This window comes from Cynoglossus semilaevis, chromosome 9 (assembly GCF_000523025.1).
Source record: "Cynoglossus semilaevis isolate Cse_v1.0 chromosome 9, Cse_v1.0, whole genome shotgun sequence".
In the NCBI taxonomy this organism is placed as follows: domain Eukaryota; kingdom Metazoa; phylum Chordata; class Actinopteri; order Pleuronectiformes; family Cynoglossidae; genus Cynoglossus; species Cynoglossus semilaevis.
In genome coordinates this window covers 6,292,002-6,313,364 of record NC_024315.1, presented here as the reverse complement: position 1 = coordinate 6,313,364, position 21,363 = coordinate 6,292,002, and the positions used below count along the sequence as shown (strand labels likewise).

The 21,363-nt window shown below is 40.9% G+C and overlaps 3 protein-coding genes and 2 non-coding genes across 5 annotated transcripts in view; 1 reads left to right on the top strand and 4 right to left on the bottom strand.

Moving 5' to 3' along the window:
- usp43a (ubiquitin specific peptidase 43a) overlaps positions 1 to 7,338 on the bottom strand; it is a 64,813-nt gene extending 57,475 nt beyond the window's left edge. Inside the window, exons 1-2 of the mRNA XM_008316783.3 lie at positions 7,210 to 7,338; positions 6,066 to 7,131 (exon numbers count right to left, since the gene is read on the bottom strand). Coding sequence (XP_008315005.1) covers positions 6,066 to 6,674 — 609 coding nt within the window. The 5' untranslated portion in view covers positions 6,675 to 7,131; positions 7,210 to 7,338. The remainder of the gene's footprint in view (positions 1 to 6,065; positions 7,132 to 7,209) is intronic.
- Positions 7,339 to 7,497: 159 nt separating this feature from the next.
- cfap52 (cilia and flagella associated protein 52) lies at positions 7,498 to 16,270 on the bottom strand. Its single transcript, XM_008316782.3, has 14 exons — positions 16,210 to 16,270; positions 15,567 to 15,766; positions 15,351 to 15,487; positions 15,125 to 15,253; positions 14,941 to 15,040; positions 14,472 to 14,588; positions 14,230 to 14,330; positions 13,893 to 14,063; positions 12,994 to 13,142; positions 12,485 to 12,630; positions 12,241 to 12,389; positions 11,506 to 11,608; positions 9,452 to 9,563; positions 7,498 to 8,758 (listed from the first exon to the last, which is right to left on the bottom strand). The coding sequence occupies exons 1-14, from the start codon at positions 16,268 to 16,270 to the stop codon at positions 8,577 to 8,579; spliced, it is 1,857 nt and encodes a 618-aa protein (XP_008315004.1). The 3' UTR covers positions 7,498 to 8,576.
- trnat-agu (transfer RNA threonine (anticodon AGU)) lies at positions 9,145 to 9,218 on the bottom strand. Its single transcript has one exon. It is a non-coding gene; the product is annotated as a tRNA-Thr (tRNA).
- Positions 11,092 to 11,164, top strand: trnav-aac (transfer RNA valine (anticodon AAC)). The gene has a single exon. It is a non-coding gene; the product is annotated as a tRNA-Val (tRNA).
- A 1,803-nt stretch (positions 16,271 to 18,073) lies between the features above and the next one.
- On the bottom strand, positions 18,074 to 21,340 carry LOC103383586 (zinc finger protein OZF-like). Its single transcript, XM_008316780.3, has 3 exons — positions 21,202 to 21,340; positions 19,630 to 19,697; positions 18,074 to 19,533 (listed from the first exon to the last, which is right to left on the bottom strand). The coding sequence occupies exons 2-3, from the start codon at positions 19,676 to 19,678 to the stop codon at positions 18,326 to 18,328; spliced, it is 1,257 nt and encodes a 418-aa protein (XP_008315002.1). The 5' UTR covers positions 19,679 to 19,697; positions 21,202 to 21,340; the 3' UTR covers positions 18,074 to 18,325.
- Between the last annotated feature and the right edge of the window lie 23 nt (positions 21,341 to 21,363).

Here is a 21,363-nt window from a genome sequence, read left to right as displayed (position 1 = left end):
TTTTTAAAAAAGCTTATTGAACTGTTTTTTTGTTTTTTTTTTCTGAAAGTGTGGGGAATTGTGGGTACATCAACAATTGGCCAAGATTGCAGCCAAAACAGTTGTTTAACGTCTTAACATGTGCAACAATTATTCAGCTAAAGCTAGAGTTGAACTTCAAACAAAATCACCAGAACAACCGAACAAACAAATCACCTAGAAAAAAGACGGCGCAGTAACAAAAGACAGTCCTAAACCTGCACAGCCTCTCTGCAGCAGGGGTCACGACCTCAGCAGCGGTCAACAGAGGCAGAGCTACACTCCCCTGCTTCTGCACTCATCTGTTTCAGTGCCCTATCTCCCTTACCTTTGCTTCACCCCACCACGGTTACCCTGTTCATGTCCTCCTCCCACATTCATCCTCCCACTCTGTAAACAAATGACAGATATACATCTCACCATTGACACTGAAACCTCCATTTTACTGCCTCACCTCATCTCCCTGCAGCCTGACTAACAGGCCCGGGTAGATTCCTCAGTGACTAGAGAGGGGGATATTGACAGATTCTGATGGGTAAGGAACTCAAGAGGGATGAGAAACACTCATCTCCTACACACCACACCACACCAACACACGACCCATAACTTAGTATGGCTAGAATTAACACCAAAAGATCTGTTACGACACTCTGTTCCATTTTTCTGCTTTTTTTTTTTTCTTTCCCCAGCGTTGTGATATAAGTCACCTTCACTGCCAGCACAGAGCAGATTCAAGGCAGTCGTCTCACTCAACCACGCAACTTGGTGTCTCTAACCTCAACCTCCACAAAACAGAAAGTACAAGCGCGAATGGAGACCGAGAGAAACACAGGAAGCCTGAAGCCAGTGATTATATTTTTCTACAACACCTCCAAAAGGCTACAGCCTAGAATCAGCCTGTGCGATGCTGACAGGCATGGCGATTGTTTAAAAACCGTAACATCAGCAAAACAAAACCACCATGTCTGCAGATGTCCTGAGACAGCGTATTTTTTTTTAGCCAGTCGGTAAAACCTTAAAAAAAAGAAAGAAAGAAAGAAAGAAAAAAACCTCGGCTGCACAAGAATGAAACAGACAAATACCTTCAAATAGAAATAAATGGTTTTTAGACTGATCTTTCTATAGGATGCACTACAAAAATGCAACAAAATAAATTTAAAAGATTATATGAAGTTGACTCAAAAAGTTCAGCCAGGTGCTCTGAGTTCAACGGTGTCTGATTTTTAATTTTTAATTTTAAGTAAACATGTATAAAAAATATATAATAGAAATGTTTACTGTATTGATCCAATAATCCTTCTATTAACAGCAGACAGGCCCCAGCAGGCACCAAGCATGTGGTTCCTTTGGGAATCAAACCCAGGACTTTTCCTACACTGTGTTGTGGCCTTGGCCCAAATCTTTCTATAGGATGCACTACAAAAATGCAACAAAATAAATTTAAAAGATTATAGGAAGTTGACTCAAAAAGTTCAGCCAGGTGCTCTGAGTTCAACGGTGTCTGATTTTTAATTTTTAATTTTAAGTAAACATGTATACAAAAATATATAATAAAAATGTTTACTGTATTGATCCAATATTTGGGAAATCCTTCTATTAACAGCAGACAGGCCCCAGCAGGCACCAAGCATGTGGTTCCTTTGGGAATCAAACCCAGGACTTTTCCTACACTGTGTTGTGGCCTTGGCCCATGAACGGAGGTTGGTACGACAGGACTGTAGTAGTACGTGTAGGACTGTAGGTGCTGTAGTTGTTTCTACACAGACACAGAGCAGACATCGTCTTGTTTCTCTTTATTGCTTTCTGTCACAGCAGCGTGGCTATAATGGACTGCAGCTCACCGAGTCGTGGGAATCCACGCTGCTTCCACAAACCGTGTGTGGCAGCTCTGTAACAGTACTTGTAAACCATCTACCTTGTGTTTCCCCAGTGTGGCATGAAGGCATTTTGCGTACAGTTACTTCACATTCACTTTGACACATCTGCGATCTGATAACGCTGCGTTCTCGTGCCTTATAGAGTTCCTAAGTTAAAGTATCAAATAAATGGATAGATAAACACAGCCCGCCATCTGCTCCACCGACACAACTGCTACGAAGAGGAGGCAGCCTGGCGGTGCAAATTCAGATTCCAGGTGGCACGTATCTGTACTGGTATGAATGAGCCTGTCTACAGTGTATATACTTCCAGCACTGATGGTGAGAACAAAAGTGGTCCTTGAAGGACAGCGGAGACGAGAAAAAGCCAAACAAACCATCATTCTCTGAGCTGCTGCCTGGCGGTTACACACGTCCTGCTCTCCTCCTTCTTACAGCACCGGGCCTTATCCTCTCCGCAGAGCTCCTCACAGAGCTACACTCCATCAAGCATAAAAGGATAAATCCCAACTCTACTCTTCAAACTTCTCCTTGTGTTGTTAAATCCTTTAAAGCCAAGGGATAAGACACAGAAACACTCAAGGACAGAGTCTCCTCCTCCAGAGTTAAACTAACGGAGACAAATGTTGGTGAGTCTAATGAAGAGACACTTCATCCTCACACACATCCGTTCACATTCAATTTAAAACTCCATCAGAGTTGATCATTAACTAGCCATGAGTTCACAGGTAGTTTGAAACCTAACTTCCTCCCAGTCGTTGATATTGGTGTGTAATTATATCAATATTGACAGTTACACTGTTCCAATTCATATTATCAACTTATTAATACAAACATTTTCTCGTGTGAAACCAGTTCAATTCTTTAATCATTTCTTGGGTATTTTTGAGGATTAGCTGATAAATAAAATTACTGGTCATTTCTCATCTTGTCCATTAAAACACATTTCTATTGTAAAACGTTCAATAAGTCTCCACAGTTTCAATTCTGATTTACTAAATTAGGGAGTTTCATATTGGTGATTTAAATTTGTTTGTGTAACTCTGTGAACAACATGTTGTTGCAGAGACACCAGTAAATGTCTTGAGTCAAAACTTCAAATATCACGCCCCTGCAGACAACAGAAGCAGGAACAGACCAGACGGTGGAAGAACACCAAATATTTCACTTCTGCTAAAGAGACAACACCAACCTGACCTCGGTATAAATACAGGAAAAGTTAAGGGGAATCAGAAGCTTGAGATGAACTTAACTATGAAGGAATTAAGGCTGTGGGAAGAATTTTAAAAGGAATCTGATGACGTTTCATTTCTAAGGGAAGAATTTTAAAAGGAATCTGATGAAGTTTTATTTCTACAATGTAATGCTACTCAATGTAATGGACTGATGTTTAATGGATTAAAACAATGGGGTCCATGACGGTTCATTGAATCTGGGGGTTGTGTTGGAGGGATCTGGTAATTCCAGCCTCTGTATCTTTTATAGGTTATTATATACTTATTTGTTGGTGGTAAGGACTGCGCAAGATAAACAACGCCCGCCGCCCCCCTTCACCAAAGACATAAAAAAGATCGAAGTGGCAGAAGACGAATGAATGATCTTATTTCTTGTATTTTAGGCAGGACACGAGCAGACGGAGAGAGATGTTGCATTAATGATCAGGTGTCTGAACCACTGTCTGACTTAAACCTTACAAGGATCGTAGGAGGGACAACACGCTTTGTACTGCAGAAATGTGTGTCCCTCCCTCCCTCCCTCCTGTTTTCCTTCTTTCTCCTGTTGTTACTCCAAAAATGCACACCACTGAAGTCATCTCAACAGGGGGCATCCTCCTCTTCAGGCTGAATGCACTTGATACTGTAAACACCCTTCATCCTGGGATGAACAGACAGACAGATCAATGTGTTGCTGCAGTGGGTTGAGACAAGAACGGGGGAGTGAAGGACACGCTTTTGTTTCATAATTGTGCCCAGCATTAATGAGAGGAAAGGAGGGGAAACTCTGAAGGAGCCTTCTCTCTTTAACAGAAGGCAACATTCAGTATTTACTCCCTGTAGGTGGAAGAAAAATGTGTGGAAATATTTAGGTAAATTGAAATATTGTGTTTGTTTTGGGGTTTTTTTCTTCTTAAAAATAAATGTAATTATACTTTTTATATTTTTATTACAAATATTTTGATACAATTGTATATTTTTCCCAAAAAACAAATAAAGAAAATTAAAAAGTAACATTCATCCAGATGGCAAAATTAATTATAAAATAAAATGCAACTGAGGCCAATTCATCATGTTAAAAATAAATTAAAAAAAGATACAAATGTATTTTAAAATTCCTTTAACACGCATTTTTAAATTGTGTGTGTTCGGGCCATATATTAACATATTAATATGTGTATAACAAGCAGACACTCCCTAAGTTTCAATGGAAAGTTTCTCTTGTAGGAATGAAGTTAGCTGTGATCACTTAATGACTGCATGACAAAATGTTGGCGTCTCAATATAGAACTACTGCTTAGAAATCGCCTCCCTTTTTCTCCTGGTAGCCAAGGCCAGTATCGCTAACAGATCCCCCCCCTCCCCCCCCTCCCCCGACAGGCGGGGAATGCAGATGAACCACCTGAAGTCACTGAATTGTTGGGACCAATGAGTGTAATGAGTAACCACATGACAAACGCAGTAAAATGTTGGCATGAAGGCATAAAAACAGATAAGGTGTCTCTCTCAGCGAGCCGTCACCCGACTATAACGTAACGTCCGAGTTACCAAAGGACTCAGGGATCGACGGATACGACAGGTTTATTAAAATATTTCCTTTGATGTTATATAAGCTGTAGCTGTTGATAACACCACTACTTGGATTCAAAGGAAATCCCCCTCCAAACACACCTGCTGTTAGGCCCCCTACTGACTCACAAGGGTACTTCAAAAGTGAAAATAATGGTACTTTAGGAGTCGTTAATGACTTTTTTTAGAAGAAAACTAATTAAGCAGAGTTAAAAAAGAATGTGCTGGAAGTCAGATGATAATATTACATTATACTTGGACTGAGAAGCTCAGGGGAGGAGGGAACAACTTTACAGCTTGTTCTCCACAGATTCTGTCTTCCTGTGAGTGTTTCAAACATTTTTCCATGACCTTTTTTGTTATAAACACTGATCTTGTCAGCACTGACCACGTCATTACTTTTGCACTGGTTCAAAACCGTCTGCCTCCAAAGGGACGAGAACCTTACAGTGAGGCATCAGTGTGGATCACTGACCTAAAGGAGTCATTTATTGACTTATAAAATCTCAAAGATAAAGTCTGCTGTATCCTGCTCTATTTTACTATTGCACGTGTTGAAACAAAGGGTCTGCACGTTAGACTACCACCCTGAAGGGGGTGCTAAAACACATCTGAAAGGCCTGTTACACAGGTTGAGTACACTGGTCCAGTTATTGATTTTTCATACAGCTAATCCTGTAACTCAGTCAAAACATGTGGCTCTTTGTCATTTGTGTATGTAAACAGTGCCTTTGTTCATCCTGTAGCAAATATTTATCATGTGTCATGGTGTTTTTTGGTTGTGTGTGTGTGTGTTTTCATTGTCTGTGTTTTGTTTTATGATGGATATGCACAGTCTAAAGGGCAACTCTTACCATGTGCCCGACAAATTGAATCTTGAATTTAAAATTTTACATATAAAATTGTTGGAGTCTAGGTGTAACATTGTACAGAGCTCCAGTGGTCTTTGAAGCTTAACACCGCCGACCCAGTGTACCAACAACCAAAAATTGTCAATCAATTTGAGAGTCATTACTAAAACAGGTAATGTGCTATAAAGATCCACACTGAACACTACACCTGAAGTGGCTTAAATAATCAGGAATCACAGGCCAGTACCAGACTTCACTACTAGAAGTTAGTGACGTTGCCGTACACACAGAGGGTCGTGGGTTCGATTCCAGTCACCTGCTAAGATACATAAATGACTGAGGGTACTAGAAAAATAATCACGTTTCAATTTTGTACTTTTTCTGTCTGTCTCTAAATATATTTAAGTACAATAACTTGGCAGGACGATCAGTACAAACCAGTGTGTGCTACTGTACCTGAGGATATTGTTTATGTACAAAATAAACTTTCACTTTTAGCAGACACGCGTGTTTCCGGGCCAGCCTTCAGTCCTCACCTTAAAGTCCACTGACAGCTGCGGTGTGTACTCCAGCGTCCACAACGCTCTCACCAGCGAGGCCAGGTGCTCCGTCACCTCTCCTCTGGAGCTCTGGGGCTCCTCTCCCCTCAGCTCCCCGTTCAGCCTCCCCTGCTGGGACACATCATATTTGTACTGCTCCAGCCCCAGGTACTCAGCCAGCAGGTCGGTGTTACTGAGGCACTGGACCACGGCGTTCATGAAGCAGGTGTTGCCGTGGTTCTTCAGACCCAGCACGCCGGGGGTCTTGTCGCCGTAGCACCACGACAGCCTCTCCTTCACCGAGCCGTGTGTGGAGGACCCGGTGGAACTCTTCTTCGCGGCTCCTTCCCTGGTGACCTGTGAGTCTCTGAAGGAAGCCCCAGAAGAAGCGCTCTGGCCGAAGCCGCCGTCGTCGTCCTCGGCGTCCGGCGGTTCCGCGTTTCCAAAGTGCGCCAAAGTGCCCAAAGTTTTCAGTATCCTTCCCATGAAATTCCCAAAAGATCGGAACGATTTCCTCCTGGCGAACCTTCCGCTTTTTAATTTCTTCCCCTTTCGCGTTGCAGGTTTGGATTTCATGGGTGTTTTTTTTACCTTGCGGGTATCCATGGCTCCGAGCTTTGCGACCAGCGTGAGAAAACGAAACGGGCAGCGAACACGCACCTGTCTGCGAGCCTGTCTGCGCTCCTGTCCCTGCTGCTCCTCCTTCACCTCCGCTTTCCTTCTCTCCACAATCCCTCACCGCTGTGGCGGCAGACACATAATCGCTGCTTTCATTCTCCCAACATCTTGACTCATTTTCACGGTGTCATGTAGAGCCGTCTGGCCGCTCAGTGTGGTGACGCTCCGTGCAGGATCCACAGACACTCTCTCCCTCCCTACACAGAGCACTTTCAATGGCACTTCCTCATTGATGGCTTTCAGCTGTGGGTCGAGCGTTTCCTCGCTCCCTCCCTTCTTCCCTCCTTCCCTCCCCTCACTTGTGCTCGTTGAGCCACAATGAACAGGTGCCTGTTTTTGGAAGATCCAGTTCACAACCCAGTGGCGTCTCTAGCCCTCGACACAGCTGCTTGAGTTCAAAAACACGTATTATCATAAAATTAATTCATTTATAAATTCGACATATTAATATTATAACACTGACCTGGATGAGTCTACAGTTGTCCACACAGTACCAGAACAAAGTTTTACTCAAGTAACCAGAGCTTAAAATAGCTTAAAATTAGGGATGTCCGATATTAACTTTCCGCCGAAATCCAATATGGCGATTTTGAAATCAACCAATATCGATATATGCAGTCGTTTTCCCCAAAACGGCAGTAAACGTCTCAGGACCTCACAAGCCAATCCCAGGCATTGGGTTATAGGATTTTCATTATCGGAGGAAAAACCAATAACGATACTTACAGATATTACATAATTGTTTTAATCAGATCCCAGTTTAAAGATGAAGTCCTCAAATCAGTCCTTAGAGTCTCCACAACCAAACTCAAACCAACTTTGAAGCAAAACAGGGGGTGGTACTACATCTTCTACATCGAATTTTAAGTTTGTTCCATTTTATGTATATAAGTTATCACAATATCCAACAGATACTGAGATACTTCACTTCACTATAAGTCCTCACTGTGGCCAGGGAGCCAAGTGTTTTTTTGTTTAGCAAATAATGTTTAAAGAAATAAGTACATAAGTATAATTTTATAGTGTGAATTTTATAGTGTGAATAAAAAAAATACTAGAAAAAGAAAGTTCACAAAACATGTCACTAAATACTAAATGTTATGGATGATCATATAAAAAGCTGTTCCTCTTTCCAGGCACATTAACGTCACTTCATCTAAAAGCTTCACAGAGTGACGATGTAACCCTCATATCTTTGCAGCATCTTTAGTGTGCTGTATTCAGATTACAATAACAGGAAGCCTAATTTCACAGTTCACCAGAAGTAAAGATTGAATTTTTGTGTGGCACGTGAGGTGAGGATGTGCTGATAGTCTGAAGGGGAGACCAGAGGCACCGCATTCTGTAGCTCTATACCATATAGAAATGCTTTCATTTCCCTGCATACTGGAGATATTTGCTCCTAAGGTGGAAACACAGAGAAGCTTCATTTCACTGATTCAGGGATGTTTTCTGCTGACTGGGTTAATAATGTTAGTTTGGTTTGTAACTTTTTTTTTTAAGGGGAGCAGTGAGAGCTGTTAATTATTTAGATTCGCCACAGATAGTGAGGAGAGTTGAGAGACTGTACAAGAGAGGCTTACAGTGTTCTACTACTGTCTCCTTTGTCAGATTGAATCCTCGTGGGGATGACTGCTGATTGATTAAGATAAAGATGTCAGAATCTTGAGTTTGAGTACCATGTGAAGGCATATATATATGAATGAAATCCCATGTGTTCGGCTCTGTCTTCATATTGTCATTTATTTGCCTCGGTCAGTCTGTTGAGTTACAGTTCACATGTCAAAGCAGGGAGGAAAGAAAGAAAAAGTCCAGATAATGTGCGTCTAATTAGGATGAAGGAGGATGTGGGAACCTCCAGCGGAGAATGGCTCCATCTGCACTGGTGCTGATTAATGTGCGGTTATTGGAGCAGATCCTCACACTGGTAATGATGCCACCGTGAGCTATTCCTACGTGGGTTACAGCACCTTCCATGTAATCCCACACTTTCACCAGCTTGTCATCTCCACCTGGTTTAAAAACATTAAAAATCTATCAGTAAAAATACATCTATATCCAAGGACTGCCATAAGATAAAATACACATATTAGTTTGTCCTATGGAAACTTGTAGTGTAAATCATTTATAACATAGTAAACCTTAAAATCCAAAATCCATTGCTATAAATATCTATATTTTGGATTAACTTACATTATATTAAATAATAATAATGAGATCGTTATTGATCGGCCAGCTGATCTGCTGCAACAGGAGGCAGCAAATAAGTGGTTCATCTGGGGCTCAAACCCAGGACCTTTGGTGCATAAGGCAGATGTGTAAGAAGGTGGCTCAAACCCAGGACCTTTTGTGCATAAGGAAGATGTGATCTCCACCGCACTATGGAAGCACCAAGGAAAGGCACTGCTGGGATTTGAACCCAGGATCTCCTGTTTACTAGACAGGCGCTTTAACCAACTAAGCCACAGCGCCTTGGTGTATATTATACAAGTTTAGGGAATTGAAGTGAAACCACTAGAGGACAGCGACGTTTCCACGCAGTTTCAAAATAAACCACTAGAGGACAGCGACGTTTCCATGCAGTTTCAAACTGGGGACCTTTCACTTGTTAGGCAAACGTGATAACCACTACACTATAGAAACTATCCAAATATAAATGAATGTTATTTATATTAAATAAAACTGTCACTGTCATTAAATCATACCTGTCACAAAATGTTTGCCGTCCTGTGAGATGTGCATGTCGTTGATGGCTCCAGACTGTGAGGCCTCCAGTTCCCTGATGGTGGAACCATCAAACACGTCCCAGTAGGCGACCTGTGGACAAAAAAAAATTATGTTACAGAGAGCCATGCTGACCATGTCTATTCTGTTGGTAAGAGAGCCATGCTGACCATGTCTATCCTGTTGGAGTCAAACAATTTAATGTGTTGGAAAGTGAGTAGGTGGATTCAAAGTAGCCCTCTAGTCACGCTGATTGAGATCAGAGTACACAGTAGTATTCATCGGTGATACAGCCACATAATTGTTGGAAAGATAAATAGAAAACACTTCAAACAACTGCCGTCCTTAATCTCTACTTTCAGTCTGTGAAGAATTTACCAGGATGAATTCTATCAGCCCGTCGCACGCAGCTCCTGAAGCTACATCTGCTGATTTAAATAAAATTAAATCAAGCACCGGATGAACAGCTGAGAAAGTATCGAGAAAACAAATCCACGGCAAAGGCAACACTGGAGTACTACACAGGAAAAACACAGGATGGATGGATGGATGGATGGATGATTGAGTGGATGGATGGATGGATGGATGAGTAGATAACTAGATAGATAGATAGATAATATTTAGGAATATATGCAATGCAAACACCAAAAACAACGACTCCTAAAAAACACCATAACTACAGACATTTCTGACTAAAACATCTGAACTACTCTGTTTTTTCTTCCTCTACTCTTTTAACCAAAGTCACGACCTCAGCCGCCCTGATCTCATTACAGTGGCTTATTGAAGACTCTCACTTGTATGAGTTGTCTGGGCACATCTGTGCTCGCTGCACCTCGGCCTGAGACCCTGGCCCACCGCCATGACTTTGGACCACCAGGTACATCCATCAAAGATAAACAGGCCTCAAACATGAGGTCCACTGTAGGAGCTGTTCACCCCTTTTAACCAGAGGGAGACGCTGTCCTTAATGTCACACAGAGGTGTCAGCTATGTCAATATTACAGACAGAGAGAGACAGAAAGAGACGTATGGTATTTGTTCTGTCCGACAGAGCGCTTGTGTCCTGAATGAGCAGATGGTAGATCTGGCTGGCACTTGAGATGCTTAGACACATCCACAGGAAGGCAGGAACACCACAGCACCGCGTTCACTCCTTACTCTCCCTCACCTTCCATGAATAACTCTCTCCCTCTCTCTCTCCCTGGTTTTCTTACTCTCTCGCTCCTCCTCGCTCACTCCAAACCAAAGCCGTGTTAATCAGCACAACTTGTCCTCAGCCCTCAGCAGGCCAGGCGGAGGCAGCAGTATGAGTGTGTGGCAGCTCTGAAGGAGCGCAGATGAAGTCGACCATCAAGAAAGACACAGGCGCTCTTCATTCAGCCGCGGTGAACTGGTGACACGTGTTAAATACGCGATGCCAGGTTTATCACAATTACTCAGAATGAAACTGAAGTAGCAATCTGTCCCTGCAGCAGAGACGACACAGTGTCTTAATTACTGTATGTGGAGAAACTCATCAAGATGTGTGACTTTCTTCAATTCCTGTCAGTATATCAGAGTTGTTCAACCGAACAGGCCTGGGGTTCACACTAAGTAAATTGTGAACATCCTTCAACTTGTTTCCATAGTGTAGTGGTTATCACGTTCGCCTAACACGCGAAAGGTCCCCGGTTCGAGACCGGGTGGAAACATTCTTTTTGATCATCATAGGAGTGTGTGTGTGTGTGTGTGGTGCAATTACTGTTAGCATGCGATTGTAACTGAATTTCCCCAGTGTGGGATGAATAAAGTCTTAACACATTGTTTTCCAAAGACTGGGTCACGACCCTCAGGTGGGTCACAAGTGAAAAAAAAGTTTGAGAAACACTGGCCTAACAGTCTATGATTGGGAAAATACATAGATCGTCTAGAAAATCAAAAGGACAGACACAAAAAAAGTTTGGGAAACACTGGCCTAACAGTCTTTGATTGGGAAAATACATAGATCTTCTAGAAAATCAAAAGACAGACAGTGTAGAACCGGATGACATACCTTTCTGTTTGTCCCACTGGTAATAATCTGGTATTCCTCTGGGTGATAACACACTGTCCTGAACAGTGTGTTAGCAATGACTGTTTGAAGACTCACAAATCTCCTACAGGAAAAAAAAGGAATGATATAAAAAATGATATAGTCATACAGTATACCATCATATAGAAGTGTAAATAAACTGTCTGGTGCAGAGCTGAACCACTGGAGAGCATGAACTACACAAAGTACCTTTGGTTAGAAATCTCCTCTTAAATTCATTACTAATCGAATGAAAACCAAAACGTATCGTCTCAGACTTTTAAGACACTGTCATCATGTATATTCATGTAGAGAGCATCACAGTTGTACTAACACTGTGAGGATCACAGTACATGTTTGATATTCATTAACACACTGGCCATTCTTGAAGTGAAATAGAAAAATAATTACACGGGAAATCTCATTTATGAGTCGTTCACGTGAAGGATGTGGGCAGAATTCATAAATTAGTCAGTGAATAAAGATACAACTTTTTTCCACACTTGTTATGTTAATTCATGCAACAGTTTCCCTCCAGAAACCGATTTAATTAAGGGTTTTAAAGTTTTATTTCTAATATTTTTTTAAACACAGCTTTGAAGCCAAAACTTCCTGGTTGTATTTTTTTGGTTCCTTTTAAACACAGCTTTGAAGCCAAAACTTCGCCACTTTGCCACAGACACGGTCGACGTTTGTGTTTCCAGATGGATCACTTACACAAGGTCCCAAATGATGCAGGCACCAGAGCTGGCGGTGACACACTCCTTGTCATCGCTCTTGATTTTGATGCAGGCCACGGTGGCTTTGTGCTGTTTCATAGTCTCCAGCAGCTGATGTCCCTGTGGAAGCAGCCTCCACACACAAACCTGTAATAAAACAATACAAAAATGAAAGCGAATGTCGGCCAAGATGATTATGACACAGGAAAAAGAAGAGCAATTTGGTGTTGTCTGTTACTGACCTGTCCGTCTCCTCCTCCACTGACCATCCTCTTGGAGTCCCTGGTGCCAGCGATGGCTGTGACGCCCATTCTGTGTGCATTATTAATGCTGATCATGAGACGCCCACTTTCTGGCGCAAAGACTCGAATAATGCCGTCATTCCAGGCTGGCAGAAACGAAATGGACCGGTCAGTCATCAACATAAATGATTCAGCAGTGAAACAAATACAATAAGTAGAAACTTAGGAGACCCAAACAGGGCCCCAAAAAATATTAGAATGTTATATTTATTATTGCTAAACAAAAAAATTGCTATAAAATACAGATTTATAAAAAATAATTATTAGATGACGTTGGTGGAGAGTTAACACATTTACTATTAGCTGGGGAACAAGAACTATCAATGGGATAAATAACCATGTAGCTGTGGACACTGAGGTTCTTTTCTCCAAATGAAAACAATGCTACAATATTTCCTTAGTAATGAGCTCCACTGTCTCATTGGTGAGTCTCCTAAGTCCATTCTCACCACTAATGATGCTGTGTCCATCTGCCATTAGGTCCAGGGAATTGCAGGTCATGTTGGGGACAGTGATGCGCAGCAGCTCTTTGGGTTTGTCGATGTGCCACAGCCTGATGTCCTCCCCGGAGCAGGTCGCAAATAACTCTGATGTTCCACTGAGACAGAAACAACACAGACGTACACGGGGTTTTATTAAAGGGATGATGGATATAACGGTATTTAAGTATATATTCCTAAATTAATTTGTCTCAAGGTTTGCTTTATCTGTGATGATGAAGTAGAAAAACAACAACAAGAACAAATGTCATGTTCTCCAAATATTTTAAAATACAGCGATCCAGTTTTTTTTCCACACAAGAGATGTAAAAAGCTGCCCTCTAGTGATCACTACGTGCTATTAAACTTATTCATGAACTACACGGTCAGTACTCGTCTATTTCCCATATTGCTCCGTGATTTAACACATTCGAACTGTATGTATTATAACTATACATATATTTATAGTGATAGGAATATATTTAGTGATAGGAAATTAAATTATTTAATCTGCATTATTTTTTATTGTGGACAAATGTTATTCTTAGTATCTTGTCTCATGTTAAGTTCAATTTTTTAAACATGTTTTTCACATTCCAATAAAACCTTGAAGCTTGCAGTTTTAGTGTGTAATATTTTGTTTTTTTTGTTTTTTTACCAGTTGTTTAATATCAGGCATTTTACAGGACGACCTTGTGAAATTAAATTTGTAGTTTAAACCTATGTGTAAAAACAAGGAAACTTTTTATATTTTACAAAAGTGTGGCGTGTTTTTCTTACTCTTAACGAAGCATTGACCTGTGATTGGGTCTGTAAAGATCATTGGCCATTGGCTCGTTGGTACTGGTCAACGATGATACCGTACTTACAAAGGGATGACTACGTCATTGACAGCACAGCTGTGGCCGGTGGAGATGAGCTCAGCTTTCAAGTCCCTGAAGGTGATGCTGTACATCTGAGAAGCCTCCGTGCCAACAAAGATCTGCTGGTCTTCTCCTCTCAAAGCAATGGACGTCACTCCCTTCTCCAGCTTACATGTCCTTAATGCAGGAATAAATGCCTCAATATCATTGACAGGTTCATTTTTTTAATCAACAAATGAAATGAAAAATGACACATTTAAAAGCATTAAAAAGGTCACACAAATACTTGGAACCAATACTATAAAAATTAAAAAAAAAATCTGATTGTGATGTATGGACTCACTTGAGTGTTTTGAAGTTATTCCTCGAACACAGTGTGAAGATTCCACAGCCAGAGCCCACAAGCAGGTCTCCAGATTTAAGGATCCTCAGGACGTTTACACCCTATGCAAAAAAAAAAAAGTTAGAAGACAAAACTCTATATATGTGAACATAACTTGAGTTACTAATAGGAATTATTTTTAATAATAACACAATTACATCCGTAGATCAATTTAAATTCCACCCCAGCCCAGATGTACCCACCAGGCTGTACTTTGTTTTGACTGGACCACAGTCACACAGAAGTTTTGTTTTCAGGTTGATTTTCATGATGTCTCCACTGGTGGTGCCACAGTAAATGAACTGGTCGTCGTCTGTGATCTGTCACGTGTAAACAGGCAACATGACAATGACAAGGCGTGAATTATCACCTTTGGAGAAACAGTTCAGAAAACCACCAACAATCTGTCACGTCCCAGTGAAGTTCATACACAATAAGCTGCTGTTTACAGTTAGTTTGCATCATTATACCACTAGGGGCATTCAGGTTGCAACGAGCAACTAGAATACGCCCATGGAAAGTTACCATCAGTTTCTAAAAAACTTTAGATTGCAAGTTTAAAGTATATTACCAAAATATGGATTTTAGTTGTTAATCTCATTTTCTCATTCTGGAGAACATGGTTTCTATGAACGGTCTACGGAGTGACTCTAGACTGTCCTGTCTTCGTACCTCTACACATTTCACCGTCCTCTTCAACTTCCCAGTCTGACAGTCTGTTGGTCTAATCTTCCTGTTAGCAACATCCAACTCCCAGACTCGCAATGTGCCGCTGCATAAACAGTCAAAAAGTTGCAATAATTAATCAATAATCAATCAATTAGAGTAATAATTCATAGAGAACACACTCTCTCACCTCCCGGCAGAAACGAAGACGTTGTCATTTGTGTTTGAGTACTGCAGAGTGAGGCAGTGACCAGTGCTGTGAGCTGAAGCCGGACTCCCACAGATGGCCTGCTTGGTTTCTATATTCCATACGACGATGCTATAAAAACACACACACATACACACACACCATTCACACACCTTACAAACAGAGCATGGCAATGTTTCTGCGGGAGTTCCACAGCGTCCTACTCCACCTGCCGTCATCCTGACCCCCCAGGGACACCAGGTACTTGTCATTAGGAGAGAAAGCCAGTGCCTCTACTTTGGCCTTGTGCAGCAGCAGCTGAGCGTGGACTGATCTCTGAGCAAAGTCCCATATAATAACCATAGCCTAGGAAAAAACACAGAGATGTTCTGTTTGGACTCAGCCTGATTTTACAATGAAAAGAGTGCATCTTAACTCCGTCTACCTTAAAGGCCATGAAGTTGACCTGTCCAGAGGCGACGTATAAACCACTTCTGGACACTGAGAGACAGGACACATTGTTTGTGTGTCCGTGCAGGAACTCCTGCTTTCCGTCTGTAATTCTCTTGACAATGACAGTGGATCCTAGAGGGTAGACCAGGTGCTCTCTGTCTGGGTAGACTTTCAGGCCAGAGATAACATGACCTGGGAAAAAGGAAGTGTTACTGTGTCGTTTTATATGTTGTTGTAATGAAACAAATATTTTTGTAGGAATTACAGTTGTGAAAATGCAATAAACACTTGATAAAATATACATAATTCCCAGGTAAATACATATTTAAAGCAACATTTAACTGCAGAATGGGCAAATGTTTTGTTTTATTATTCCATACTATTGTGTACTATTATTTTTATTTTAAAAAAATTGTTTCGTGGTACATCCATTTAGATGGCCACTTATAACGTAATTCTTAACTACAACTTATTAATCCCTAACAGTAGATCATTTAGTACTTTTCTAAATTCGAACTCTGATTTTTTTCCCCCCTCGACATCTATTAGATAACTATTTAACACAGCAATAGTTTAACAGTAGCCAAAGTAGTCATGGCTTCACGCCAGAAAAGTGTTTCTTATTAAAAACTCACCGTTGAATCCAATAATTGCCTCCAGTTCAAGTCGAGGCACGTCCTTTGTTTCAAGAGCCATGTTGTTGTCGTCTCTTCTCTTGTGTGAAGTGTAAAATTGCAGAAAGAAAATCTAAATGCTGCGCTAACACGTCCTTATACGGGTCTCTTTAAACACACCAAACAGGCGTTACTTAGCAACCGCCGGGCTTATGCTGCCCTCACGCCATTGGTCAACTCAACACAACCCTGCCCCCGCCGCATGCAGTGTGAGGTTTAAATATTCATCTATTAATCCTTTAATTTATCTATTTATTATTAAGTATGTGTTTATTGATGATTTCCCCACTGTAATCTTATTTTCTATTTTTTCTTTTTTTTACAATTTCTCCTGTAACATTTTCGAGAGTATATGTCTCAATTTAAACAATTTTAATTATATTAATTTTGGTTTCATTTTAGAAAGTACTTTTATATTTGGGCTTATGAGTCTACAACCTGAACCTGAGCTGGATATTTTCACTAAAGACTTTGTTTCTTTGTTACAGGTCCTGGTTCATTTAATAATAAAGTCTATTTACAGTTTAGGCAGAATTTCACACAACAATTTCACCAGTGTGGGATCAATTTAGTTCCATCAAATCTAATCTAAAATAATCTGATCAACAAATAAACCAATATCTTCTACAACTTCCTTTGCACTTGGTCTGTACCTATGGCCTGCTGAAATAACATGAAACAAAAAAGTCATAATGTATTTCTTATTTTAATGGTTGTAAATTTGAACTTTATTAGCTGGTATATTTTGGATACATAACTTCCCAGTTTTCACATCTTGACAAACTCAAAAAAAAAAAGTTTTTTTTTAAGCACATACTTAACAGATAAGATAAGTATACCAGAAGGGTGGTTGAATCTACAATGCCAAGTTGCAGTAAGCTTAGTATTACAATGAACATACGTATAACACAGAAACAGGGATTTCCATTAAAAAAAAAAAAAAAAAAGTTTAAAGAAATGACGAGGACAAGACACCTTCATTTAAAATGTGAGGCTTGGATCAAAGCAAAGCCACTGCAGTATGATTGATTTTCATTTACACCTTTATGGGTCTGAAACGGTTGCACTGTTTCACAAGATGTTTCTAATGAAAAGTTATACCTGCATGCATTTAGTTGGTGGACTGTTGTAATATCCCATTACCAGCAGGCCTGTGGTATGTTGAGCAAGCACCAGAATTTTACACGGACAGGACAAACAAAGACAAATTCCGTTGTGTGTAGCAATATGTACAATGACAACTTGAGATTTTTCTTTTTCTAAATAAAACCTTTTGTTTTTCTACTGGGCTTTGAGAAAAATAATACAATATTTCAACCATATATACACATGTATAAAATGATCTTTGATTTGAGACTTAAATGGGATAATATAAGATTAAAATTATTTTTTAAGAACTTCAGTACCGAAAATATTATGATATGAACTGCAACATAGAAACGTGAAAACTGCATAATTCCCAGAATGGTCTTTTGAATATCACATTGAAGCAATGTGTGGAAGGGCACATTTATTAGACCTCAAATGCCTCAAAGAAAAGGTTAGGGAGGCATTAACCCGAGGAAATACTTTTTCTTTCTGAATAACTGAAGAAAGAACCTGACCTTAAGATAAAGCCATGTTGGAATGAGTGGTTTACTTTTTATGCCATGCTTTTTAAACTCCGCTCCAACCGGGCTCGCACCGCAGGTGTCAGTTTTGATCGACTCACTGCAGGTTATTTTCTCCTGCTTTGTATTATTATTAAATACCATTAGAGCGGTACATTAAACCTGATCATTGCAAATCTTTGAAATATCTGCATGATTTGTGTTTTTTTTTGTGTAAATGACAAATGGTGTCACCAATCTGACATGGATGCGTAAATTAAACACAGTTAACTCGGACAGTCACGTTTGTCTGGTGGGCACGCCTTAGTATATTTGTACGGAATTTGAATTTAAAAGACTAAAAGCTTCGAATCAATGGTCCTAGGAAGGCTTTCAATGGACAGCGAAGCCATACGTTACAAAACCTGTACAATAAAACTGCACAATATATGTTTAAGCACAGCAGAGAAAAACTAGAATGTCTTTTTTTATTCACTTGCTTTTTTAGTACTGGGATTCTCCGATGGTGCTTTTAAACTTTCTCTCATTTTGGTTGCATCTGTGGGCACATCATCTGCGTCTACAGGTGTGTCTACAGCAACGTCTACAGGCCCGTCCTTGGCGTGCGTCCTCCGGTGTCTGCTCAGTGAATGGCTCCACATGAATCTGCGACCACAGATGAGGCACAGGTAGGGTCTCTCTCCGGTGTGCGTCCTGTGATGTTTTACCAGTGACGTGTACCGTGTGAAGGTGGCGCCACAGTCATTACATATAAACGTCTCTGTTTTATGGTGAACATTCTGCTCGTGTTCTCTCATGTTGCCCAGCTGTGAGAAGCCTTTGCCACAAACGCGGCAAACGTGCGGCTTCTCCCCGGAGTGGATCAATCCATGTATATTCAAATCTTGACGAGAATAAAAGCCTTTACCACAGACGATGCACTTGTGCGGTCTTTCTCCGGTGTGGCTCCTCATGTGTCTTTTAAGGCCCTCGGAGCGAGAGTAAGCACTGTCACAGAGAGTGCACTTGAAAGGTTTTTCGCCTGTGTGGGAGCGCGCGTGCCGACGGAGTGCTGAGCCCTTGAAGAAGCGCATCCCACAGTCTGAGCAGGCAAAGGGTTTATCTGGTTGCTCCTCGTGAATTTTTTCATGTGATCTGCAATGGCCGGCCTCTGAGAAGCCTTTCCCACAGACCATGCAGGTAAATGGCTTCTCTCCTGTGTGCACTCTCAAGTGACGCTCAAGTTTGTTGAGTTTTGGGAAAGTCTTCATACAGAACGAACACTCATGAGGCACCTTTGGTTTCTTTAAGTGTGTGCGTTTGTGCCTCTCCAACCTTGAAGGCCTGTTGAAAATTTTTCCACAATCAGGACAGGAATGCTTGTTAGTCCTGTTGTGGGAATTCTGATGTCTGATGAGTTGATCTTGTTGCGTGAAAGTCTTCTGACAGACATGACACTGGAATATTTTCCTTGGTTCTCTTGTATGCACAGGTTTATGTCGTTCTAGCTTTGACGGCCTGTCGAAGATTTTACCACAGATGGTGCATGGGTAACACTTGTTTTTAATGATTCTCCCTGGCTCTTTGGTGTCCTCCTGGTCAGAAATATCTGTTTCTGATTCTGATTCTGACTCCGAGTCTGAGGTTGAGCCTGAGTCCGAGTCTGGGTTTACCTTCACAATTACTTCAGCTGGACCTGATGACCAATCACAGCAGAGAAAACACTCTTTAAAACTTTACTCTTATTGTGTTGACCAAACTTAGCTAAGGTACAAGGAGCTTCAATACTTACTGTTTTCTGAAGGTTCTGTTTTAATTTCTCGTGCCAGGTCTGGGCCCATGACTGCAGCTTAATACTGTCTGAAATGAGAGAGAATTTTTAGTCTGATTTTTTTTTCCTGAAACATTGAAGAATCTCTTAGTTGGTGCATTAGTTGTTGATCCTCATTAACACAAAGACCTAAAGAATGTTAGTGAAGGGTGAGCAAATCTAAAACGACCAGCCTGACCTTATGTGTGCTAGCTAGTGACGGGAAATTATCTTTTCTTTGGTTCCTTTAAGACCTTGAAAATTGTATACACATACTCCCGATTTCATGTGTTCTGTTAGGCCAGATAATCTCACAGGTGGTGATGGTACTGAGGTCAACTTGCACTCATATTCTTGTACGCACACACAAATGTATCCAGCACACTATAAATGTAACATGCACTAGCTTGCAAACGAGCGTTCTCGTACTGTTAAGTGCTTGTGTTGCTCTCTGTAAGACCTGCGCATCGGAGCTTTGTTAAAGCTTCGATAACAAGTTTCAATAAACTCCTTAAAACGAACAATGTTGTTAATTTTTTCTTTTATTCTTTATTCCAGATGACTGTTGACAAGCTCAATCAGTTTTTTGTCAGTTTTAATTTTCCCATTTCTCATTGTATGCATACCATCCAACAGGTACAAAAAAGAAAAGACATAATAATAAAAAAATGATGACCCAGAATCTACAGTATCCTACAAAGTAATATTAGTTTGGGGTAAGTATAATGCCACATTAATTACATTATTGTACCAACATTTTCATTTGGTGTAGAGCTTAAATTCATGACTTTTATACACGTTTGTAAAAAAAAGCAAATTATATTTCTCAATCATATATAATGCTTTTTTCAAAGAAAACATTTGGGTCGCAGACCGCGGGCGGGGCCATGTGGTTGCCCAAGGGTATACAAGCAGCCAGGCTGCTGGACCAGTTTAGCTATGGCAGAGGGCTTGTTTCACGACCATGGGGACGGTGCCCCACCCATGACGGCTTGCACGAATGAGGCTAAAACACGTATCTAACTTTATACTATACAACTATTAAACGTCTCATGACGGTCCTGGACGGCTCAAAGAATTTCACGTTGTGGAGCATGAGGTTCTAGTTATGTACATTAGCTTTAAATACCCAAGAGGAAACAGAATGCACAAACGAGAGACTGAAGTAAATGCAGTAACTCATCTACTTATGCACACTAGAGTACAGCAATAAACCAGGGGTACATAGACCAGATATAACGACATAAACATGTGACTAACATCGCCGCAGTTGGTTTTATTTTCAACAAAGGCCTTTGTGTAGAGACTGAACGATTTATAATCTGCAGTACAGTTTGGACCAAGTCTTACTTTTGCAATAGCTGTTGCACATAGCGTGTGTAGCATTTTGAGGGAGCCTTTGACAGAGAACCAACGAGTTACCGCTATTTTTCCCACCGACGAGGCTGAACCAGCGGTGCAGAATAACATTAGCGGCCTAGCTATAGCTACCGCTGAAGCTAACAGCTACACTGTTTGGGACTAACCAGGGCACGCTGTTTGTGTGCGTCTCACCTTATTAATAATCCTATAATGATTGCGTTTTCGCAGCTTTCCCCCTGAAGACTTAACAAAAGATCATTTGGAGCTCAGAGCATCCAATTCAAGAAGCAAGTCAAGACGTTCCAGAATCACGAGCGGAACCTCTTTACTGTGACTTCCGGTGTGGTTAAAAGA